Genomic DNA, 26258 nt, shown 5'->3' with positions numbered 1-26258 from the left:
GAAACTTCAAATCTGGCAACCTACCGCGCTGGATGTTTTTGATAGTTAAGAGCATCAAGAGGACTGAGCTGTAGGCCTTCATCCTGTGCAGTAAATCATCGGCTTCATTCACCTGGTCAGTTGTTTGTAAACTGTAAATTGATTCAACTTTCTGTACATGAGACAAAATAGAAATAAATTTGTTCCCACGGTCTGTCTGTGTTTGGGATTTTATTTTAAAAAACCACATCAAAACTAGCCTCTAATTAGGTCAAAAGTCCATGAAGAAAAATAGCAAACTCAAGCTGTTGGAAAAGTGAATGTAGCAGAACAAATAGATGGCAAATAGATGTTCCACCAAAGGATACTGAGGGCAATCAAGGAGAGAGGAAACAGCTGGAGGAAAAGAAACAGCTGAAATTAATCAAGATCAAAGATACAATTAAAGGAAATCTAAATACAAGACACAAAACACAACTCACTGCCAAACTAAATCAGGAAGCAGGCAAAAAACCTGACAAGAAGATAAAAGAATAAAGTAAACCTGAGGTATCAAATATTTAGAAAACTAAGTGTTTTCAAATAAATAAAGTAAAATAAATTAATTTACTTTGATTTAAAAAAAAAAACCCAAAATAAAGTATACAATAATAACAATAATGTTTTACATATTCTAATCATCTAGGAGTGGAAAGTATGCACATATAATTAATCCTTCTTCATAAGTGCTGAAGTATTGTTTCAGCTTCCTTGTTGATAGAAACTTCAGGAACATCAACATACATATTTGCACATAATTTATGCACTGTTTGAAATGCAAAAAAAATGTTCATATATAGTTTTTATAATTCCGCAATTTTATTTCCGCACGTCAAAGGAAAATGCCTCCAATTTTGGAATGTTGACTGCAAAATCTGAGTAGAAAAAGAATATAAAAACTAAACAAACAGAGATATTATTTGAAATTCAACCATCATTATCTTTTTATTATACCTAATAAAGACTATGTGTTTTAAGCAACTTTTGCCATGGTTTTTCTCCACACACACACAAACACGAAAACCGTAGGTTTGACGTTGCCCACCGCTTTAAGTTATAACGTCCTTCTCTTACAGAAAACGTGCTTTCAATACTTTGTGATGTTTGAATTCTTACCACATCTGTGCCAGTGTCGTAAGTTTTCATAAATTCAAATAATGCAATAGATAAAAAGTTAATTTAATATTCTATTTTTATATTATTTTGTTGTTGTTGTTTTATTTTCCTAACCCTGGAACGCTGCAGTGTACTGGCCCTTTAAGACGCTAGCCTGTAGAGTCACGTGTCAGGCGTCATGTGATATAAGTATTATCAGAGACTGTTTGCTTTGTGCGTTCTGGGTGTTGCAGGCTGTCACTACCACATCAAACGGTACATGTATGTGACCCTTCAGGCGAGGTAAGAGGATGATTTCCGTTTCGTACGTTGATTTAAAAAAAAGAAAAAGAAAAGAGAACATCCGCTTAACTTCATTTAAACCAGCTAGCTTTGTTTTTAGCTGCATAGCCTGCTACGCTAACTTGTATTTTTATTATAAAAGCTAGCGTTAGAAAGCTCTCTCCTTTCAGCTGGTATTTTTTATAAGTTCCAGGTTATTTTTCTTAAACGTTGTCACTCCTTTTACCCCCTGTAGTATAATGCAGTATTTCCTAAAAGCATAACATCGACTGACAGTGTACTGTTGTTTTTCAGGAGTATGCAGAAAAGTGCCCAGTGCTGATAACGATTAAACTCTTTCTACCTGCTCTCGGGATTCCTGCTAATCATGGTAAATGTTTTATTTCGTATATATTGCTTCAGTATTGGCTTTGTAAAGGTTTAGTTTGTATATTTAAGAAAAAATAAATAAAAAGTGGGCGGAAAGCGACTAAACCCCATCCCCGAGCTTTACCATATATTGACATATGCACAGGTGAAGTTTAGCAATCTTTCACGTTATGAATTGTTGCAGTTGTTCTTTTAAAGTCGTTGACAGTAATGTTTGTCTTTTATTGAAATGTGAGCTTAACGTGTGTTTACAAAGAAACTAGACCTTCCATTATTGCCCTGTTGGTGCAGCCTTTTCTTATCTATTTTCATTTGCTATGTACCAGATCTGTTTGTCTTTTAGTTTATATTGCCCTCCCACGTTAGATTTAAATGGGTGTCGTGGCGTTGCCCTTTGGCATCGTGTGTAGGTTGTCTGTGTAGGTTCCCACTTATCTGGGTCATGGTAGTCTTTAGATCTGGAATATAAGGCAGCTGGACTTCATAAGGTTTTGAAGATATTTTACTTGTCATCCAAGAGGCTTCTTGAGTTTTAGAGAGGGAATGCTGTCCTTTCACACCTTGTCTCAGGTGACTGACATCATGCTGGGCTGGAGCAATGCCTGAGGTTTTACTTGTCTGCTCAGGTGACAGGATTGACCTGCACAAACACTTTGGGTCACTGCTCCCAAAATGACCTGGGACAGTTTTTCTAAACCTAAAAAAAAACTGGGTAGAAATTTTGAGATTGAGCCACTATATGAGCCATCATGACTCCTTTCTAGTTTGTAGCCAGTGTGACGATTTGGTAAAAGTTAGAATCTGGCAGGTGAAACTAAAGTGGATTACCTGTTTGAATTTACTTTAATGATTTGTGCTCTTGAACTAAATGCCATGAACAGCACGTCAATCCAGAGCTGAAAGATCTTATGAACTGATCAGATCATTTCAGCAGCACGTTACTTATAGATCTGCTCTCTGATTAAGACAGTGGATCTGTATATGACCGTAGTTAACATAAGCCAGGAAATTTATCAAATGTCAGCATCCTGAGCAGTCCCTAATCTTTAATCTTCCCCTCATGTTTGCTTTTTTTTTCTCTCTCTACATCTTCTTGATCTCTGAGAGTATTGCACATTAATATTTTATTGTTGGACAGTCTCTCTAATTGGAGATCGGGCTGAGAGACAAACTGCACAGAAACAGTTTGTGTTTTGTGCTTTTAGAAACATTGCATTTTAATTCTTCCACCCCTTTTTTGCAGTACTAGTAGCTACTTAAGAGGGACTATAGGATCTTTGAAATTGAACATGTCTCTATTACAAACCAGGTGTCTTACTTAGGTTAAAGAAAAGAGAAGGAAACGAATAAATAGAAACCTGTGAAATGCAATGATGTAAAATCTTTAAATAATAGAATGCAATGATTCTAGTAGAACAGGAACTCATGAAGCTAAATGGGTATTGAGGTGTATAAAATTTGAAAGGTTGCATTTGCCTGTGCTCATGGCAGTGGAGCTGAATGCCATCAGTAATAGATATGGACGCTATCCAGAGTGAGAAGTGCAAAGAAACACCCCAACGCTAACCTAGTACAAAAATATGAAAGTGAAAATTGACGTTTTGAGCAGACGCATAACGCTATTTTAAACATGTTGCATGTGTTCAGTTTGAACATCCCTTTTTCATTCTCAGTACAGAATCTGCAAAAGATGAGAAGTCCTTAACTACAGCAAAATGTATTTGTTGGAACTTGGTCTCAAGTGACAGAGCTGTAAAAGCAAGCTTCATTTTCATATTTGGGCAGTTTCAGGCGTCATCTTTGAATTGAACTGTAATTAGATGTAAAATGAGGAGTTCTATAAGGCTAAGCTTTTATAAAAGTTAAAGTTTATGTTTGGACTACTTGAAGGCTTCTTGTTAACAAAATTAAATTCCAAGAGGCTGCATGAGGCAAACTTTTCACTTGTATTAAAATTAAAGCATCTCCATAAACTGCAGCTGTCTGCCCTGAGTTTAAAATCCCTGCCACAGATGCTACTGCTTGCCGTCTACAGTGCATACTGTTATTAAATTATATTTGAGGAAATATTTGTGGTTTCAGCCCAGAATTGCCACCTTGTCAGAAGCATCCAGACTTTTAGGAGACATTTCAGAGTGTTTTGTGTTTTCTCGTGATTTCCTCTTAACCTGTGTTTTAGCAGTGTGTATCATCAAAGTGGTATTAATAATCTGTTTTCATTCCTGATGCTCATTTGAGGAAAAACAAAGACAAACAAGATGAACAAGAGCTCTTCCAGGAACGGTGATGCCATTTTTCTGAAGACTTAATTGGTCTGTAGGTGGCGATTTCTTACCTGTTCTCTAACGTGGAATCTAACCGGCACTGGAGCAGATAATAACATCATGGCTATGTACTCCAGGAAGAAGTGAACCACCTTCATAACATGGAAAACTTTTTATTTATTTCCATCCAGCCTGTAAAATGTATAGCAATTAAAATGTTATCACAAACTTGTGACATGAGCCAGCAGGAACGTCCAATGAGTTTAGTTTTTCTGGGACAAAAAGTCACTGCTGTATCACAACAGTCCAGAGGAAAATCAGTCTTAAATTGGCACTAAATCTTTTTTCATTACATATTCAGCAGTCGGTTAAGTCTGTTATTCTGTTCTTTCTGCTTGAGCTAAAAGGCTGTTAATGATGCTAGCGGCCAACTAAAAATAATAGACATGAGTCACTTTCAGTCTGAGTTTTTGCAAAAGCCAATAATTGAATCTTGAACTCGTGACTTGCCATTTATAGTGCTGCTGTTTAGGACATAAAGTAGTTATGATATGAAGGGAACGTCAATCTCAGAAGGATCTGGGTTTGTTTAGTGGCGAAATCCAGTTTCAGTTGAAATTCTTTTGCAGCTGCTAAGCATACTTGTCTTTGTTTCCCTCCTCCTCACTCACAGCCAGAATAAAACCCAGAAATCCCCATAAGGGTTTGTATTAATCGCTCACAGCCCTGTCCTCTGTTCCCTGTGTTCAGGCTCTGCAGATGGGGTTCTTGTGTTTGGCCCTGCTGGGTCTGAGCTCGGCGCTGGTCTGTCCCAATGGACACACATGTCAGAACAAAAACACCTGCTGCAAGAATACTGAGGGGGGATACGGATGCTGCCCGCTACCACGTGTGAGTTACCCGTCACTGTTGTGTCTGACCTGGATGTTAATCAAGTACACTATCGTGCTTCTATAAGTTAAGACGAGGGTAGCAGCCAGGTACTGCTAACCAAATGCACTTGATTCATCGATCATCAGTGAGTGTGAGCGACGAAGAGTTTGCTAGTCTAAAGCATTTGTGTGTTTAACACAGTGCTGAAGAGGGAAGATGCCAGTAATGATCTCAGAGGAGCAGTTGTTGCTGCCCATCAATCTAAGGGAGGGTTAGAAAGCAGTTTCCAGTCAGTCTGAAGTCTGTCATTCTACATAAGTGGAAAACATTGGATACAGTTGCCAGTCTTCCCAGGAGTTCAGGTCCCGGCACGTTTACCATGAGATCAGACTGTCCAGTGCTTAAACTGAAAAAACCAAGATCTGCATCTCACACTCTACATGCCTCAGCGTGTTTAAGTTTGTGACGCACAATTTACAAAAAAAAGAAACGGGTATGACTTGTTTACAAGTGTCAGGAAAAAGTGCCTTGTCATGGCAGCACAGCTTAGGTTTGCAGAGTTGCATGTGAATATTCCACAAGAGTTGCAGAACAATGTTTGTTTGGCACTGTATAAATAACGTTTGATGTAATCTGTCCAAATGACAAAAGCACCTCAATGCACTTTATATTATATGATAAAGACCCTACAATGATTCAAAGAAATTCCCAAAATTGGATGACCCTGATGAACAAGCACTTGGCAACAGTGGGAAAGAAAACTCCCTTTGAACAGGAAAGAAACTCCTGGAATCAGGCTCAGGGAGGGGCAGCAATCTGCCACGACCGGTCGGGTGTAAGGGGAGGAAGACGTGACAAAAGATGCTCTGTGGAAGAAAGCCCGAGATTATTAATAACATCATCAACAATCATGGGACGTGCCCAGCAGCCTAGGCCTGTTGCAGCATAAATAAGGGAGGGTTCAGGGTCACGTGTTCCAGCCCCAAGTACATGCTTTATCAACTCTAATCTTAAAACGTCATTCCAAATGTCAGCACAGTGGTGGAGAGCTGAGGGTTTGTTTCACAGCCACAGCGTTGTACTCTAGAGTCAAATGGTCAAAGCGTGGTCCAAACTGGATCATGCACCAGCACAATGATTGTAAGCACAGCAGCAAATCTACAACAGAATGGGGGGGGGGAGAAAAGACTGAAGTTATTGCAGTAGTAGGTCAAGCTGCAGACCTCAACCCAACAGAAATATAGTCAGGACCTTCAGAGAGCTGTGCACAAATCAATGCTACATGCTTCAAGGATCAGTAGCAACACTGCAAAGAGTGGGGAAAATTCCTCCACTGCAAAGTCCAAGCCTCATGGTCATGTAGAAAAGAATTACTTTAAGTTGTTGTCTGTAGCGATCTGCTGAGTCACGGCTTGTACTTGGTTTTTCACATGACGGCAGAGGGTCCTGTGAAAATAACTTTCTCATGACTATGAAGACTACTTAATGAGGAAAAGAGTATTTTTATCCATTTAAAACAGTCATTAGAGGGCCTTCAATGGCGCAGTAGGCGGGGTCACATGGCAGTTTTACCCACAGACACCACTCTGGCTTGTTCTGCCACAGTAAATGAGTAAAACTGGAAACCTGCAGCATGTGAGCTGTAGAGTACAATTTTCCTAGAAGCTAGCTGTGAATAAGGCTAGCGCTCAAACTCGGGCCGTTTCTCAGCCATAAAGCGCTCTCACTGAGAACTGAGTGTCCGTTGTACTGATCGAGGATGACACGGGGTTTTATTTCCCTCTGTGCAGGGGCGTCTTCCTCCTGATGGTGTTTTAATTTTGAGAGCTTGTTCATATTGCTCACACGCTGAAGGGGAGTTCTTTTAAAAATATAGTATTAGAAAGTTTAATAGAACAAAACAGTCAACATACAGTTTCATAGAATGACCTTGAACATTATGCATATTATTGACAGTATATATTATATGACTTTTGTACAAGAGTTGCAGGATATTTTGTACTATAAACTAATAAAACTCAGTATTTATGTTCTGCTTGGGAAAAATAGTACTGTAAAATAAAATGTCAGTTTGCTGTCACTTAAAATTGATTTCAATTTTTAAGTTTCCTCTCAGTGAACCTGTTTCTCTTACACTCTGTTTGAATCCCTCTGTAGGCAGAGTGCTGTTCAGACCACCTCCACTGCTGTTACGAGGGCACCCTGTGTGATTTGGTCCATGAGAAATGCGTCAATAAAACAGTTTCCCTGCCGTGGATGACACGACTCCCGACCCAGCCTCAGGTGAAGGGGGTGGGGCAAAGCTTAGCTTCTGTCTTTAGACATCTTAACGTTGATTACCCCACCAACAACCATTGGAAGATTATCTTAAAGGAATCTCCAGTGAACCAAGCTCAGTTTTGTTATCTGGATACGTTTGCTCAGTTGGTGTTATTTGTTAAAATAATGGAATTGTCTGATCTGCTTTGTACGTTCCTCCCACCCCAAAAACAAATGACTTAAAAGAACAACACTCATGGGTAAATAAGGTGTTTGAAGAGGTGCGGGGAATGTTTTTGAAACGTGCAGAGTATTGAGAGGCGCAATAGTGTTGGTTTCACGATGGCACTACAAGCACAGATGCTTCGACCTCCCCCACACAGGCTACCTGATCTCTCTTGGTGCAGCGCCAAGATGTTTCCACGGACTTAATCTCTCCAGCAGTTGTTTGTTCTCTTGTCTTGCAAGGAAAATCAATATTTTATATATGTATATTACGCTGTGGCTGGAGTGATTTTCAGTGTGTTTTAATTGACTATTGATTCCTTGAACTGTTCATATTTGAGTGTTTTTAAGCCTTTTGTTTGTTTGACCATGTGGCGTCCTTGCATTTGTATGCGTTGGCTGTGATGTGATTGCTTCAGCTCGAGGAGACGGTGAAGGCAGTCGTTTGTCCGGACCAGGTGTCTGAGTGTCCGGATGACACGACTTGCTGCCAGCTTCCTGACAGCTCCTGGGGCTGCTGCCCCTTAGCCAAGGTGACACACATAAGCACAAACGCCATCTCTTTGCCTAAAATCACTGACTCACACAAGCCCCAGGTTTCTCACACCAAAAAATGATCAGCTGTTTCTTGCATGAGTTCTTGACAGGCTGCCTATGAAAGTTTGTAGCTGTTTAAAATGAAATGTGATGTATTTCTTCACCAACACTGTATGTTTAATACGCACTTCAGTTTGCCTCAAGTTTCACACACACATTGAAATGGTTTCAGACCATGTTTATAGATGATGTAAAGGATGCACAGGCTTAGAAAATGCAACAGCTTTAAGAATCTTTAAGTTTATTTGCAACCCTTCTACTACCACAAATTCCTGACACTTCATTTAGTGATGACTCTGTTTTAAATCCTTAGCGGTGATCATTCATTTTATATTAAAAAAAACAAAGTGTCATTGGACTTGTGGTTGTCTGTGTTGCGTCTATTTGCCAATGTCTTCAATCATGTTGCCTCAACACTCATTGAGGGGTGGTTGTGTGGTTCTGAAGTTGCTTCATGAACAAATTGGCTGGCAACACAGAATGACACTGCACGTCTGCCACAGACTGCACATTTTCTGAAGTCAAAATTAGTGAGTCTGACCTTTTGCTGAATCACTCATAGCTGCTGATGTCAGCACTCTGCAGCTGCCAGCAAAGGCAAAGAGGGGAGAACTTGATCGATCCTGAAAGCAGCTAAAACTATAGAAATGTCAGAATCTAAAGTAAGTGTTAAAAATGTCAGACACTTAGGATTTGATTTAGACACACCAAAAATGAAAACTTTATACATTTCAGCTTTTTCATATTCTGATAATGGCTAATACTGTGTGAATATAAGTCTTATAATCTCTGTATACTCCTGGTGGAAAATAAAATAAATGTCTGTTCAGAGTGAAATGACCAGTTTTAGACATTTATTTGCTTCAAATGAAACACTTTGAATTTCTTCAGTATTTAAAACTCATTGAAGCTGCAGCATTTCCTTGGAATCAGATGGTGTTTGTTGGCTGCACATTCAGCAATCAGTGCTCATTTGCTTTAATAGAAAGGCACATCTGCCTGTTTTATTCAAACTACTCTATATACTGAATTAAAATGTCTCACGTGCATCAATTGTTCATTTTTCATGTCCCAGTTGTATATCTATAGTGCTGGTGTGCTTCACGATCCCGTGATCTTCTCTCTGCAGGCGGTGTGTTGTGACGATAGGCGCCACTGCTGCCCTGAGGCAACGAAGTGTGATATCGCTCACTTGCGGTGCGTCTCTGCCTCGCTGGAGTCTTTCCCTCTGCTGGCCAAACTACCTGCTAGAAGGAGAGGGAATAACCCAGGTGGGGATTACATCATATAAATAAACAGTGAAATGTGATGATCATGTATTCACTTACGTTTCTAAATTTATATGCAGATGATACTGTAGTGTTAACAGAAGACTGCGTTTCTCTTTAGGTCTTACTACTTTTGTAGCTTCCATTGGCAGTTCAATATCGTGCCCTGATGGGAAACTCAGCTGCCCGAATGCTTTCACATGCTGTCTGCTACCCAGCGGAGAGTACGGCTGCTGCCCATACCCAAAGGTGCATATAAATGCTGTAGATGTAGTACAAGTGATTTGAATTAAAGTATTCCAACAGTTTCCAGCATTTTCCATATTTTTATGTTGCTGAATTAAAGCTGTTTGATTCTTGCTGTACTGATTGGAGGAAAACATTGACACGAGGGTTCCTAATAAGGCTAAAACATCCTGTGTTTGAATCTCATGCAGGCCACATGCTGTGAGGATCACCTTCACTGTTGCCCTGCCAACATGGAGTGTGACCTGAAGCATTCACGGTGTAGGCGTGGCGAGACCGTCATGCCCCTGATGAAGAAGATCCCTGCTGTAGCCAGTGACAGTAAGTCTTATCTTTAAATTAAAAAACAAACATTGAATAGGATTTTATTGATGGATCCCGTGTCACTTCTGTCATCCCCTCAGTCAGTTGTCCAGACAAGAAGTCATTTTGTCCTGATCACACCACATGCTGCAAGATGATCAACGACACCTACGGCTGCTGCCCAATGCCCAGTGTAAGTAGTATGAAGTCACTGAGCGATGGGGTCAGTTTAGATGAACAGGAAGTTGCAGAGAGACCGACTCTTACTAGCTAAAGGTCATTGTGAAGCTTTTTAATATTTTATCAGGTGTTTAGTCTTTTTAGATATCAAATAAGTGGCATATCTAACAAACTGAAGGCTGCTTTTGCTCAAATGTAATGAGTCCCTGTTGGAATTTCCTTTCATTTATGAATTTGAAATACTTATGGAGAGTTGATTCAAAGTGTTAAGACTTCCTTTTGGTAGTTTTCCTCTGAAAGTCAATACGAGGTTGAAAGAAACGCTACAACATTGCAATGAATGAAGTAATCATTAGACTGAAAAACCAGAATAAGCTGCACAGTGCTTCAAAATGAATGGATAATTAGCCAAAAACACTGCAAAATCGAGGCAGGGATATTCTTCAGTGTACGTCCTTCACCTGAGCTCTGCTCAAAAGCTTTTCAGTTACTGAAAGCACAAAGACTCATAAATGAAGGTAGTTGCAGTAAAGGCCCAGGAGAGCAGCTCGGGGGAGGAAATGCAGTATTTGATGAGGTTGAGTTCTCACTTTCACACAATCATTGATTGCAAAGATTTACTACTTCTTTCAGGCCATCTGTTGTTCAGATCGCATCCACTGCTGCCCTGCAGGCTCAGAGTGCGACCTGTACCACAGGACCTGTGAGTCTACCCAGAGAAACCCCACCATGACACTGGCAGAAGCTGCAACCGAGCTCCTTAAAGTCCAGAGAAAAGGTGAGTGAGACGGCCATCGTCACATCTTCTGTGATCAAACTCTAAATATTTAATGTGTTTCAGAGAAAAACATGTTTTAATACAAATGTTTTATTAATATCTTCAGTAATGTTGCCTTAATCTGTTTGACTGAAATTCGTCAACTTTAACGTTTTGAGTGGAGTGGGAAGAAGCTTTTCTCCATCTGTTTTCATCTTGTCAATGATTGGGTTTCTTTGTGCCAAAATTTGACAAGGAGGAAGAAGAATGTGTGAAATGTATATCTGGTTGTGCTGCATTGTGGGGGGGGGTTTCCCTCAAAACGTTTCATTGAGTCAAGCAGTGTTACAGGAATCTAAAAATGTTAGCTTCTGTGGTGGTGATTTTTATTGTTCTGCAGACCTTTCAGTCCATTCCATCCCCTGCAACGACTCTGTGGTCTGTGCTGACGGAAGCACCTGCTGTAAAACACTGAAAGGAGACTGGGCCTGCTGTCCGTTACCACAGGTACACTTTTCCTTTAATGACCTGTTCTCCTCTCCGACAGGGAGACTGTAACTCATGTGAGTTATTGTCCATTAATAAACACGAGTAGAGCTTATTAATGGACTCTCCTTTAGGTAATGTAGTAGTTCATTTGCAGACTCTAAGTCTGGGTTGTTCCTCATCCCTGCAGGCTGTGTGCTGTGAGGACCACCTGCACTGCTGCCCCCACGGCACCATTTGTAACCTGAAAAGCTCCACGTGCGACGACTCCACAGGTAACGCCGTGACTCCCATGCTTGGACACGTGCCGGTATTTCCTTTACTGGAAGACAGTAACAACAGGTGTGACAAATCAACGACATGTCCTGGGAAATCCACCTGCTGCAAGACTACGAGTGGCGGTTGGGCCTGCTGTCCGCTGCGTCAGGTAATCCGGGGCTGAAGTGAGGACTGCTTTCTTCTGTCTTGTCTCTAGTATTCAAAATGCTGAGCTCATGAAAATCCTGTAACCACAAGTACATCAGGCTCAAACCATCAACAGAGAACTGAGCCAGATTTTTCTGAGGAGGGCAAACTCATGCTGATGTGAGTGGGCGAACAGTGGCGCAGGTCAGCGGGTGAGCTAGTAACAATGAGCTAATTCGTAAACAAACATGCCAATTTATTTCAAAGACTCAGAGCAAATTGGTGTGTGTTAAACAAGCAGACTCGATGAGGGAGCGGGTACCGATCACCGCCTTTGGAAAGATGTGCTAAATTAATGCTGCCCAGGACGCTCACACAGGAGATTTATGATCTTAAGAGTTTACATTTGTAAATTAAAAAAAAAAAATCAATTGGCTTACATGGCTTTCTAGTAGTTTGGTGTAACACTCCTCTGGTCTGTATTGTGTGTACCTGCAGGCTGTGTGCTGTGAGGACCACCTGCACTGCTGCCCCCACGGCACCATTTGTAACCTGGCAGCCGAAACTTGCGATGACCCTCGGGGCTTCTCTCCGCCCGTCTCCTGGCTGACAAAGGTAGCAGCTCTGACCTTGGAGGTGGAGGATGAGAAATGCGATGAGAAGACCAGATGTCCGTGGGGCTCCACCTGCTGTAAAATGAACTCCGGACAGTGGGCCTGCTGCCCTTTACCACAGGTCAGCATCTCCTTTCTGCCTCCTGATCATATGTGCTGGCCAGATTTAACTTTGATGTGCAAATAGCCAAGGGTTTGTTTGTTCTTGGTGTCAGCTGTGGTTATTTCTGACATCCTGTTCTAATTTTTCTTACTGATACTTGAATTATTTTTATCCACAGCACATTCAAACAAGACAGAAATTGTAATGATTTGGTTAACATTAACCACCGAGCCTCTGTAATTTCTCTTTTTTTTTTTTTTTTTTTGTCTGGCATCATCTCCTAATTCCTGTGTGATCCCAGGAGTGCTTTCATGGTGCATAAGTGGCTCATCTTTAGGTCATGACCTATTTCTGGGTGGTTATTTGTTTACTGTAGTAGTAGTAGTAGTAGTAGGCTTGTAGATTCCAGCTTCCAGGTCTTGAAAGTTCATACTCATCTGTTAAGCCCTATTTGCACAGGATTAGTAGTACCAGGGGACCTTATGTGATTTAGACACATGCACGCCCCTCCTAATCCTGAATTAAATTCATTAGAGGTCCCCAGGTAATCCTAGATCCAATGTGAACAGTGATTACAGTCCAGCTTAAGACGTGTGATGATTAGAAAATGTCAATCAAACCCAAGTCTGAGGATGGAAAATAAGAAGTCAGCTGTGGCTCTGAGTGCATTTCAGTAATGTCTCATTCACACTAGTTTAAACACAAAATGGAACGGGACAGCAGCCTGCTTGTAACTCAGGGAAACTTCTTTTTTTTTTTTTTTTTTTTTTTTCGGTGACAGTTTGCTTAGAAATATAATTATGATCTGTTCACAGAATTTCTGTTATGAAGCAAACAACAGGTTTCCAGACCATTTTTTCTTTTGAAACTTTCTTTATTTCTCACCACACTCTCAAAGCCTGACCTATAATTATATTCTAAAAACTCTCCCTCCCTCCGACATTGGGGTCTTGATTGATTATTCTGGACCATATACTGCATATACTTAGTGTTGACAACATCAAAGAAATACCAAATGTAATAAAAATTCTACACCCACAAAAGAAATATTTAAAGATGACAATAACATCCTGGCATCAAACTCTCTCCATCCTACTCCGCTGACCGACCGACCAGCCCGGGTTGGCCTGCAGGCTCACGATACTCAGGGCCTCCTCTGTGCGTTCCCTGAAGTGAGTGGCCACTGTGGAGCGCAGCTGATCCGCCCGTATGGCATACCGGTGTTGCTGCAAGCGCGCTCCCAAACAGGCCCAAATTCCCCCCACATACATTAAACCACAATACTACATCGTAAGACCCACGCTGAGTCGCAGGCCTTCACACCAGCTGTCAAAGATACTTTTAGCAGTCTCACTCGTCCAATGAATGCCATCAGCTATGGTATGGAAGTGTTGTTGAGGTATGCACGGTAAATAATTATAATGTGTACTGATGAAGTTATTGATCATAGTGAGATTTGACTGTTGGAGTTTGGATAGTGATCTGGAAAAGTGGATGTGGGCTACAAAAATGTCCGCATTCGGAAACACGGCTTTCGCCCCATTCACCACCTTGCGTAGTTGTTTAATTGAGGTCTTCTGAGGGTCCTGATCCTTATTATTAAGGCCTACAGACAAGATCACCATTTCCGTATTTTCACACACCGGCGTCATTTCCAACAGGTTGAAGAAATGGTAAAAGTTCGCACCCGGGTAGCTCTCCACCTGAATCTGATCATTCTCGAAGGGGGGTATTCTATTTAGATTGGAGTCCCCCAAGAAAACTACCGGTTTATCAACTTTGATTCTCCAATCCTGTAATTTCCTACTAGGCCTCGCCCGATGGTAAGTAGGTGTATGGTAACCCCCCTCTGCGCCCCTCGTCTCCGCCCCCGCCCCGACCGGCTCTCCCTTTCCTGTAAGCCCGCGCCCGCTGTGAGACTCCCTCTGCTTTATTTGCCACACGGTTTTAAACTCTGCCGCCGAGCCATTGCTCTCATTATCCTCCTCGCTCAGGTGAAAATTACTCTCAATATTAAAATAGTGGGGATCAGCGCAGTCCAATGAGTCACTGCTCAGGTTTCCCGCTGGCTCCTGCTGTTGCAGGGCCTCAATCGTCATTTCACCCACTACCTTGTCACCTGTTTCAGCAGAGGTTTGGATTTTTACTCTCTTTTGTTGTTTCATTATAGGGTCCGGACCATTTGTCCGGTCTCCTGCGCGAGACGTGGAGCAAGAAACTGGAGGGGTGGCGGGCTCAGATGGCAACCTGTTCGCGGCCGTTAAGGGCAAGTCGCAGCGCACAGTATTTCTAGGACACACAGGGGGGGAGCACAAAGAGGCAGGCAGAATGTCATCAGCTTCATCCAAATCTACCACAACATTTGATCTAACTCTGGCTGTTGCCTCCACCCTACTCCCACCCTCTCCCGTCTTCCCCCCATCTACATTTCTCCCCTTTTCTACAATTACCCTCGGGAGGGCTCCCGAGGTGGCCGGCGCACGGGCATTAACAGTCTGAAGCTCATTCAGCTCCTCTAAAATAGTTTTCCTTTTCCCCAACGATAGGTTTTTCTGATGGGAAACATTTTGTGTATTACTGCTACTAGCAGTCTGGTTTTTCACCACTGTAGGTAAGGGCGGAAATTCATTATCATCTCTCAAATCAATCGGCATTACCCCCGATCTTCCCCCCCTCTGTACTGTGTTCTGTTCCCGTGTGTGGCCGGCCTCCGAGCGGGCCCTCCCTCCACCCTCTTCCCCTGACGATTTAAGCAGAGTTTCAACTGTTGACATTGTAGAAACTCGTAAGCGAGCCCCGTATCTTTTAAAAGCCCACGTCTTTGCCACCTGAAATGACACCTCAGTCTTTCTAGTTCCTTTTAAAGATTCAATAACAGTGGCATAATGATCATAAAGAATATCTAGATTTTTGGACATCCAAGAGTCTGTGTTTTGCTCAAGTTGCCTCCTAACTTGTTCTGTGGGCGCAGCCGGTTTTATAAAACTAGAGAGCCTGGACACCTGTTTTATCATACCCCTGGGGTATAAGCCCGTGTCGCGTGCTTCTTCAATCACACTTTTATGGTGTACAGTCTGTATTAATTTAAATATATTCTTCGCACTCTTCCTTGTGTCAGCATCAAGTGCACGCTTTGGTGCGGGAGCATCTTGTCCTCCTTGTTGTCTAACACGTCTCATGTTCGGGCGACCCCATCCCTCCCCGTGCCTCGTCCCCTCCCGACCCCCAGCATGCGTAGCCAGACCACCACCAGACGAACTTTCACCTAAGGTTTCAAAGTTATTGTTTTGTACCTTATATTTGTCAGTGGGGAGCTCACCTGAGTTTCTTTGTGTTTGTTGGACCACTCGATTCAGGCTCAGTGATCTCTGTCTCCTCCGTGCTTTTCGCTGGTGGCGTGGAAACGTCCATCCGCCATCCTGCATGTCGTTTTCTTGCAGTCGTGGCGTTTCCAACCGGTGTGCTTCCATCCTGGACCCGAACAATATAGTAGTCCCACCGATCACGGGCGTCCCCGCGTCAGTGTCTGTTGGTCGGTTGAGACTCAAAAAAACAAGAGGGTTTAGGTGCACACACCGATGCCTCGCTCAGATCCAACGCCACCTCTCACTTCCCGTTTAGAGTTCACGGTCAATTCGCTACAGGTGAATAAAAACTCCCCACTTTACAGTTGTAAAAAAAGTTCGTCAATTAAAATAGTCTTTCATGTGACTGGGCTAAACAAAGTTACTTGTCGCCCATCTCTGGAAGGGCTAAAAAAGTCGCCTTTCTTCCAACAAATTTGGTCTAGCGTCCCTGACGTTTCGCGGAGTTACCGCTTCTTCAGAGGGATACATGCTACTAGGTGTCCGGAAGGAGCGAGGCATTTAAACACATTTCCTGGGAGATGCCCAAGTCCTGGGCCCCTCCCAGGATTGGTAATCATAGGTCACATGGATGTTTTCATGTCACCTGATCCCTCCCCAATATTAAAAGGTGTCCAGGCCTCTCTCTAAAAGAACAACAAAATTAAAAATAAAAAGAACCCATTTAAAATATCATATGGAATTGATAAGAAAGAATAAAAATAACCATAGAAAATTGTAAAAAGATAAAAATAAAACCCATGATAATACCATTCAAAACCATAAAATTATTATTTATAATCTTTATGATTAAAACATCATCCTGCTGAGGATGGTTTAATAAAATAAAGTGTGTGTGTGTGTGTGTGTGTGTGTGTGTGTGTGTGTGTGTATATATGTATGTATGTGTATGTGTATATATATGTGTATAGATAGATAGATAGAGATATAGATAGAGATATAGATAGATAGATATCTATCTATCTGAAAAGCAAGAGGGATGGGGAAAAAAAACAGAGCTAAAGTTAAGACAAATATAAATCAATTGGGGATGGAGAGGGAAAATATATAATAAAAAAACTAGGTAAGGGAGTGGGGTCCGGAGGGAGTCTTAGGGCTGTCGCGGACCAGGGGGAGAACCCGACAACGGGTAACATCCGGAGCAGGAACGTGAAAACAGGGAAAGAAAGGAAAAAAATCTACAAAAACTAAATGAACAATCAACCCATATTCACCTTCATTCCAAAACTAAAAAGGCTATGTAAGGCAACCCATAATAATAAGAACCCTATATTAAGAATGGCTTTTTAAGAGTAATTGAACAAATAATCAACGAAAACCACAACTTGAAGGGCTGCTTTTCCTATTGCACTAGGACAGCCATTATACTCCCCAATAGATGATGGGGGGAAGACATCACTATAACGAAATCAGGTAAAAGGTCCAGTCGGTCAGCGGAGGCCTCAACATAAATAAGAGGGCAAATTAATTCTTATTTCATGGCCACCTCAACCCAAATGCTTGGCATTTTTAGATATTCACTCCCCACTATAAGGTTTAAGTTTCCCAAATGCAGTTACCAACTGTTAATATTTCCCCCAAGATGTTAAATTTAGGGTCATGCGGCCTGGGCAGGGTCATCTTCCCTTTTAATTCTCCAGTTCTAATAGTATCTGCCAAGCCAAAGTGGTTAGGTTTAGGGCCATGTGTCTAGTTAAGACCATCCTCCAAATTATCCACATTCTAGGGACACTTTCTTAAGGCAAAATGGTTAGGTTTAGGATCCAGTGGCCTGGGTAGGATCATCCCACAGGTTGTACACAATGAAGATACAAAAAAAAGAAATTGTTAAATTCAGATTATTAAATCTTTTTGAGAAAAACAATTCAATAAACTCAGTAATCTCCATTTGTCCCAAGGAGATGCTGTTTTATATTTCAAGGAGTAATCAGTCTGTTTACTAAGAGGTCCTTTTAGGAATCGTGGATGGATGTCAGATACAAATTCCTGGCACAGGCTGGTTAGGTGTTAGGAAACTATAGCTTAGATGTTTTTTAATTCAAACTTTGGTGCACGGTCCTAGGAATTACTGAAACATCCCATCTCCACTTACTCCGCTCTTCTCCTTCTCTCCAGCATACTCCTCTTCTTCTTGGGTGCGTCTTGTACCTTCTTCCATATGTTGTCAATCATAAAACCGTCCCCCAATGTCTTTATTCCCCCCCCAGGCCATAAGGCAGACTCATTGAAAGTTCCAGCACTGTCACCAATACTAAAAAAGGTCCCAAAGCCATATTTCTCCCATAACTCCCTGGAGGGGATGTGACCTCCAAGAGAAAGGGTTTTTATCGTTTTTGATTTTCTTATTCATTTTCAACAATAATCACACTCCATGCAGTTAGTAATTATAATGAATCCTCACACTGTTAGTGTTACACTCTGTTCAAAACAACCTCCATGCAGTTCTGTCATGGGGACTTATGGCAATCAGGGAAAGATACTCAATATTGACAAGTAGTCTTTGTATTTCATTTTGAGCTCCTTAACTGCAGGACTACAACGCCTGTGGATTTATTTCCAATATTTGTCGCATCTGCGGCAGATTTACTGCTGACTCTGATCAGGAAAGTGAGACGTCGAAAGAGAGGTAAGCGAGCCGGCGTACTCGTGCGTTTGAGGAAACGCGGACTGAGAACGGCCCTTCCTGGGATCTTCCTTTCTAATGTACTTCACTCGGACTTTCTGATCACGTCATGATCCACCTAATCCCCGCGTACAGACAGAGGCTGAAGCTCTCCAAACCTGTCGTGAGGACCAAAAAACTGTGGAGCAACGAGGCTGTGGAGGAGCTTCGCACGTGTTTGGAGACCACAGACTGGGACACAATGAAGGCTGCTTCTAACAGCTTGGACGAGTTTACGGACACTGTCACCTCCTATATCCACTTCTGTGAGGACAGCATTGTGCCATCACGCACCAGGGTGAGTTATAACAATGACAAACCCTGGTTTACTCCTAAACTCAAAAAGCTGTGGCTGGAAAAGAGTAAGGCGTTCAGAAGCGGAGACAGGGACTGCTACAGAGAGGCCAAGTACAGGTTCACTAAGGAAGTGGACATTGCCAAACATCAGCACTCTGAGAAGATGCAGCAGCAGATCTCAGAGAATGACTCGGCCTCTGTGTGGAAAGGTTTTAGGAATATTACAAACTACAAGCCTAAAACCCCCCCCCACTCCACTGATGACTTGCTCTTAGCCAACACCCTTAACGACTTCTACTGTCGTTTTGACGAGCCATCAGGCAGCCTTCACACCTCCAACGACCCCAACAATAGAGGCACTTTGGACACTCATTCCCCCACCTCTCCCCCCTCCATAGAGCCATCACCACCTTCAAACTGTTCACCTGCAACACCCGCCCCCTCACCCCACACAAAAGAGGATTTCACACCACCACCTCCGACCACAACTCTTCATATTCATGAAGCAGATGTGAGGAAGCAGTTTAGGAGTCTGAATGCTCGGAAAGCTCCCGGCCCAGACGGTGTGTCTCCTGCCACCCTCAGACACTGTGCAAACGAGCTGGCCCCAGTGTTTTTTGGCATCTTCAACTCCTCACTGCAGGCATGTCATGTGCCTGCCTGCTTCAAGTCCTCTACCATAATCCCTGTCCCCAAGAAACCTAGGATCACTGGACTAAATGACTACAGACCCGTGGCTCTGACATCTGTGGTCATGAAGTCATTTGAGCGCCTAGTCCTCTCCCATCTCAAGACCCTCACGGCCCCCCTCCTGGACCCCCTGCAGTTTGCATATAGAGCCAACAGGTCTGTAGACGACGCCATCAACATGGCCCTACACTTCATCCTGCAGCATCTGGACTCCCCAGGAACCTACGCCAGGATCCTGTTTGTGGACTTCAGCTCTGCCTTCAACACCATCCTTCCAGACCATCTCCGAGGCAAGCTCTCCCAGATGAATGTGCCTGATCCCATCTGCCGGTGGATCACTGACTTCCTGACGGACAGGAAGCAGCACGTGAGGCTGGGGAAGAATGTCTCGGACTCCCGGACCATCAGCACCGGCTCCCCTCAGGGCTGTGTTCTTTCTCCTCTACTCTTCTCCCTGTACACCAACTGCTGCACCTCCACCCACCAGTCTGTCAAGCTAATCAAGTTCGCAGATGACACCACCGTCATTGGGCTCATCTCTGACGGGGACGAGTCTGCCTACAGGAGGGAGGTTGAACGTCTGGTGTCTTGGTGCAGCCACAACAACCTGGTGCTGAATGCCCAGAAGACAGTGGAGATTATTGTGGACTTCAGGAAGCACACAGCCCCACTCCCCCCCCCCATCATCCTGACTGACACCCCCATCACCTCTGTGGACTCATTCCGCTTCCTGGGTACCACCATCACCCAGGACCTGAAGTGGGAGCCCACCATCACCTCCGTCATCAAGAAAGCCCAGCAGAGGATGTACTTCCTGAGGCAGCTGAAGAAATTCAACCTGCCAACACGGACGATGATGCAATTCTACACCGCAATCATCGAGTCCATCCTCACCTCCTCCATCACCGTGTGGTACGCTGGAGCCACTATCAGGGACAAACAGAGACTGCAGCGTGTTGTGCGCTCTGCTGAGAAGGTGATTGGCTGCAGACTCCCATCTCTGCAGGACCTGTACACCTCCAGGACACTGCGGCGTGCAGCCCGGATCTCAGCTGACCCTTCTCACCCTGGACACAGTCTGTTTGACCTGCTCCCCTCAGGCAGGAGGCTCCGGTCCATTCGCACCAGAACCTCTCGCCACAAGAACAGTTTCTTCCCCTCTGCTGTTGGACACATGAACAATAACCACATGACTGTCCCCGCCACTAACACATGACCCTACGCTGTGTCACTGCATCATTTCATGTCTGGCACTGATCACCACCTGCACTCATGTATATATCTTTCTACGTAGCACTCATAATTCTTATTCTCATGTATATATCTCATGTATATCTCATGCACATATCTTTCTTTCTACATAGCACTTTAATTCTTATTGTCTGCACTGAAGCACCGCAGCAATTTCCTAATGTTGTAAACCTCAACATCTGGCAATAAACCCATTCTGATTCTGATTGAATCTTTATTTGGTCTGTAACTGTTGGCAATTAGATGTGTTGACCAGCCTGAAAAATGCTCAACCTTTGGACGACAACCCGGCCATAAGCTGACTACATGGGCTGCCCTCCAATAGGCAACTGGTCTCAGTTGAAGGCTGACCACATCTCATCTTTGTTTGTTCACAGGAATCAACTTAACTGGTTAACAGCCAGTTGTTTTGTTGTTAATCCATAAAAATGGGATGTTGCCAAGCGCTACATTGTAACGTTGCAGTTAAGTTTCCATCCTGCAGCAACTTTGTTTTTAAAGGTGTTTTTTTTTTTTTTTTTTTTTTTTTCTCTTCTGAGTGCAATTGTCTACATGACCCCCATTCAGTCACAGACCGGTATCAGACTAACTTGATCCTTATTGCTGTTTCAGTCACATGGCAGCTGACCGGGTGATCAGGCATGGGCCCGTCAAAGTGGCTGTTTCAGTGACTTCATTGCACAGTTTCAGTAATTTTGGTCAACCTATGCTCTCAACCCTGTTCTCCCTCATGTGACTGTAGAGATTTTCTGTACTTCTACTTTGAGACAGCTGTTATACCTGAGTGGATTTTTCAGAGGCAAAGACAAACTGATCGAAATTCAAAAGTCTGAATTTAAATGTATAGATGTGTTAAATCATCCAAAATACTCCTTCTCTTTTGGGAAGATGTAACAGGAAACACTGAGATTTACACCTGGAACCAGTGGTTTAACAACAGAACTCTTAATAGTAGACAATTAGTTGGTGTTTTGAAGCTGACTAGAGGTGGATCATATGGTGTCAAATAAAATGAGGATAACTTTTCAGCTGTTTCATCAACAGAAGAGCAGCCTGTGATGTTTTGAAGGATTTCAGTCTGTGATGTAGAACTCGTTCCTTGTTTCGTTCCAGGCTGTGTGCTGCAACGATCACGAGCACTGCTGCCCCAAAGGCTACAAGTGCAATGTGGCAGAGGGCACCTGTGACAAACCCGGTGGCCTCAGTGTGGCCTGGCTGCAGAAGATCCCAGCCCTGCAGGAGGAGCTCGGCCAGACTGTTTCCCATCCAACTCAGAACATGTGCGACACCCAGACCAGCTGTCCCAGAGACACGACCTGCTGCTTCATGGAAAAGGAACACAAATGGGGCTGCTGCCCTCTGCCGAACGTGAGTTTAACCCCTCCCTTTTTTAAATTATTAATTCTTTTTAAATGGGAGAGTGTCAGTTACCCGTGTTGCCCGTCAGGCTGTCTGCTGCAAAGATGGAAACCATTGCTGCCCCAGCGGACACACCTGTGAGCCCCACCACTTCTCCTGCTCCAGAGGTTCCCATGTTATACCGTGGTTCGCCAAAGTGAGCGCTGTAACAGAGCCGGGCGCCGTGATCGACGTTAAATGTGACAACAAGAGCAGCTGCGCTTCAGGGACGACCTGCTGTAAGCTGAAGACCGGAAAGTGGGGCTGCTGCCCGCTGTTCAAGGTTTGTGCATCAGTGATGTTCAGACTGTCATTAAATCCTCGAGTTTTCCACAAAGGTGCTCATTTGATAAGATCACAAACTGATCTGTGACATTTCTGCAGTGTCTTGCTGATGTAGAATATCATTTGGTTTCACAACAGACTAAAATGAATCAGACAGCAGTTTCAATAGTGATGTAAAACCGGCTTTCTTTCCTGTTTAAACAAATTTGGTGCTTACAGCAGGAAATACAATTGCCATTTAGACCATATTTTTGGAGTGTTCAATAGTGTGTATATAGGGAAAAGCTTAATAGGAATCACTGAAATGCTTCACTCGTGGCTGTAACATGTTAATATCTGGCATCGTGGTCTCTTCTCAGGCTGTTTGCTGCACTGACCACGAGCACTGCTGCCCTCAGGGCTACACCTGCAACATGCAGACAGGAACATGCGAGAAGCAACGACACTACCACCACCTCAGCACCATCCCTCAGATCGAAGTGCTACAGTCTGTGAAGGAGGACGAGGAGGATGTGGCGTGTGATGGCAGGGGCGAGTTTCGCTGCTCCAAACGAGACACCTGCTGTAAGATCTCCGCCACGGAGTGGAGCTGCTGCCCCTCCCCCAGGGTACGTTCACCTGTCAGTCCCTCCCACTCATTTACATTTGAAGTCATTCTTCCAGCCGTGACTTTGGATGGTCCTTGTTCTAGGCTCGATTTTGGAATGTTTATGTTAAAACTTAGCAGGTATACTATATGTTGCTGTGCTACTACTCATCTTTGATAATCGACTTTTATTGTTGCTGAATTCATTCAGCTCATATGTTTATTTAGAATAAAATAAGTTTGAGCCTTGCCGATTGATTCGGTGCTGAACACGCTGTGTCTGTTCTCAGGCCGTCTGCTGCTTTGACTCGAAGCACTGCTGTCCTGCCGGGTACTCGTGCGACCTCAAGGCCGGAGGCTGCACCTTGCAGACCCAGCTGACCTGGGACTCGTGGTTTGGGGACCGAAAGAGAGACACTGTCCACCACGGACTCTAATCCACTGAAGTGCAATGATGATCTCAATCTTTCCGTTATGTCATCTACTGGTGTTGTCTGTGGACAAGAAGGGCTTCTTCCCGTTTCATTTCGTGGAGGTGCATTCACTGAGTTTTTTGCACTCTTGCGTATTTTTGAGTTTTGTGTGGTTGGGGGGGATTTGGTCCACATATGCAGGAAAAACATTTGTTTAATTGCTTTTTGCCAATGAAGGAATTTTAGTGAAGTTGAAGTAGTTTTCAAGGGGGAAGCAGGTGAAACCTAGCCTGCATTCTGGTTGAAAATATTTATTGCACTCCTTCAGAACCACTCTACATCTAGGTTCCAGGACAGCTTTACAGTGCGTCAGTTTCAACCTGCGGTGTTATCTGTTAATGTCAGATCTGAAGTTTTCTTATAGGTAACAAACCCCATTTCAAAATAAACTTCAGTGAATTCGTCTCTTTTGAAAGTCTATTGTTTCTGCTGATATTTTTTCTCCCCCTTTCTTCTTCAGACAGAGTAGCTTAGCATGAGTGAACTTAAAATAATGAACCCATACAGGGAGCTTGACGCCTGCTCTCAGTTCATTCTGTCTGAAATTGGCTGCTTCACTCCTTTAGCTCTACGTATCTTCTGATTGGCTGCCCAAAACTTTAAACAACAGGTGGGTGCAGCGGGTGGAGAATGCGCTCTTCAACCTTTAAGATAGAGGAGCATGTTTTTGTACCAAGGTTGGCAGTTCCTTTGAGTTTGTGTAACAAATCTTATGCATATTTTGATGACATTTGTTGATACTTTCATGAAAGAAACTCCCTGATCATTAGTGTTTAAACATGAGTGCACAGAGCTGGTCTACTCTCTGGAAGAGAATCATGAATGTACAAACTGCCTTTTTGTGAGCAACATTTCCTAAATAATCTGACTTGAACCACGTGTCTTCTCTAAAAGGCAGTTTTTGTTAAGTCAGCAGAACTGTATCATCTTTCCTGATGGTTTATTCATTAAAATGGCAAAGTTGCAAATTAACCACTTTAACAGTGGAAAACCCACAAATCTGGACAAACTAACAGGTAGCCTTTGGAATTGTTTCCAGTGTTTCTGAATTTATTAATGCAGTTGTTAATTTGACTGTTTCAGGCTTAGAGGATGAAATCGAGCTGTCCGATTAGAGCTGCTGTGATTGTGGGCACATTTACTTTATGGTAAAGTGGTTTTGGTGTCTGGAGACTCGATGTTTCACTGACTCTTAAGAATGTCAAACATTTATTGTTGTACATGCAAACTGAAATGTAGGCGTCTGTAAAGGTGAGAGGAAAACTTTAGACATTTCACTTCCAGAAACGAAGGATTTATCGGAACGTTTCATGGCTGAGCCAGTTTTTAATCAGGTTTTCATAACCATTTCACGCTTTCGTTGCCGCCAACAAGCAGCACCATTAATAAAAAATAAATAAATAAACAACAATAATTAAAAAACCATTTCTTTCCTCATTTGGAAGCTGACGGGACACGAACGAGCATCGAGCAGTTTGTGCCTTCTTCAGTAGGAGTTACTTGTATCCTTTGGAAAGTCTTTTGTTTTGTGCAGTTGTAACATTGATTTGCGTCTTTGTCTTCATAGAAACGTAACACAGGCGCTCAGGAGAATCTTTTGGAGTTATTTGTGAATTGAGACTTGGTCAGTGTCACAGTTGGTAATATGTTTGAGTTTGTAGATTCAGGAGTTCCTAAAAAGCTGAACGATCTCTTAAACTTAAGTAATTTCAATGACTTTTAAATAACTGTCATGTAAAGTGGTTTACAGATTGGCTCAATCTGAAAATAAAAGTTCATTTCGCTGATTTCCTTTGCTTGTTTGTGGTGTTGTTTTGTTAAAATGTGTGCAGGTGTCACTCAAAATGAAGGAAGCACTTAAACTGTGTTGTTTAACTCCAAATCAATCACACTTCTGTGAAATCAAACTGTCCACTTGGGAAGCAACACTGACAATCAATTTCACATGTTCTGCAAATGGAACAGACAACAGGTGTAAATGATGGGCAATCCCCAGTAAAGGAGTGGTTCTGCAGGTGGTGACCACAGACCACTTCTCAGTACTTGTGCTTTATGGTTGATGTTTTGGTCACTTTTGACTGCTGGCAGTGATTTCACTCTAGTGGTAGTATGAGGCGGAGTCTACAACCCACACAAGTGGCTCAGGTAGCACAGCTCATCCAGGATGGCACATCAATCTGGGGTGTGGTAAAAAGGTTTGCGGTGTCTGTCAGCGTAGTGTCCAGAGCATCAGAATCAGAATGGGGTTTATTGCCAAATGTTGAGCAGGTTTACAACATTAGGAAATTGCTGCGGTGCTTCAGTGCAAACATAGTGTCATAAATAGCACTTAAATAGACATGGAAAAAAATAAAAGTAGGGATAAGAATTAAAAGTGCTACGTTGAAAGATATATACATGAGTGCAGGTGGTGATCAGTGCCAAACATGGAATGATGCAGTGACACAGCGTAGGGTCATGTGTTAGTGGCGGGGACAGTCATATGGTTATTGTTCATGTGTCCAACAGCAGAGGGGAAGAAACTGTTCTTATGGCGAGAGGTTCTGGTGCGAATGGACCGGAGCCTCCTGCCTGAGGGGAGCAGGTCAAACAGACTGTGTCCAGGGTGAGAAGGGTCAGCTGAGATCCGAGCTGCACGCCGCAGTGTCCTGGAGGTGTACAGGTCCTGCAGAGATGGGAGTCTGCAGCCAATCACCTTCTCAGCAGAGCGCACAACACGCTGCAGTCTCTGTTTGTCCCTGATAGTGGCTCCAGCGTACCACACGGTGATGGAGGAGGTGAGGATGGACTCGATGATTGCAGTGTAGAACTGCATCATCGTCCGTGTTGGCAGGTTGAATTTCTTCAGCTGCCTCAGGAAGTACATCCTCTGCTGGGCTTTCTTAA

General features: G+C 43.1%; 1 protein-coding gene across 2 annotated transcripts; it reads left to right on the top strand.

Moving 5' to 3' along the window:
- Positions 1 to 1277: 1277 nt before the first annotated feature.
- On the top strand, positions 1278 to 23790 carry grnb (granulin b). 2 transcript variants are annotated; one of them, XM_080305294.1, is made up of 18 exons: positions 1278 to 1416; positions 1711 to 1786; positions 4800 to 4940; positions 7080 to 7205; positions 7826 to 7939; positions 9133 to 9274; positions 9393 to 9520; positions 9709 to 9838; positions 9922 to 10013; positions 10634 to 10778; positions 11158 to 11264; positions 11434 to 11670; positions 12147 to 12383; positions 14536 to 14631; positions 21744 to 21998; positions 22078 to 22311; positions 22673 to 22921; positions 23190 to 23790. In XM_080305294.1, exons 2-18 carry the CDS (start codon positions 1784 to 1786, stop codon positions 23334 to 23336), a joined length of 2583 nt encoding a protein of 860 aa, XP_080161420.1. In that variant the 5' UTR covers positions 1278 to 1416; positions 1711 to 1783; the 3' UTR covers positions 23337 to 23790. The 2 variants fall into 2 exon arrangements, with proteins under 2 accessions (XP_080161420.1, XP_026033741.2); XM_026177956.2 differs by lacking the exon at positions 14536 to 14631.
- Positions 23791 to 26258: the final 2468 nt, after the last annotated feature.

Source organism: Astatotilapia calliptera, chromosome 8 (genome assembly GCF_964374335.1).
Source record: "Astatotilapia calliptera chromosome 8, fAstCal68.1, whole genome shotgun sequence".
Taxonomy (NCBI): Eukaryota; Metazoa; Chordata; class Actinopteri; order Cichliformes; family Cichlidae; genus Astatotilapia; species Astatotilapia calliptera.
Note: the sequence above shows the minus strand (reverse complement) of the source record. Positions and strands in the feature narration are given on the sequence as shown.

Bases quoted from the DNA above. Each gene is read 5' to 3' on its own strand.
- grnb (XM_080305294.1), top strand. The intron at 4,941-7,079 runs GTGAGTTACCCG...ATCCCTCTGTAG, and splicing joins GATGCTGCCCGCTACCACGT to GCAGAGTGCTGTTCAGACCA. The intron at 7,940-9,132 runs GTGACACACATA...TTCTCTCTGCAG, and splicing joins GCTGCTGCCCCTTAGCCAAG to GCGGTGTGTTGTGACGATAG.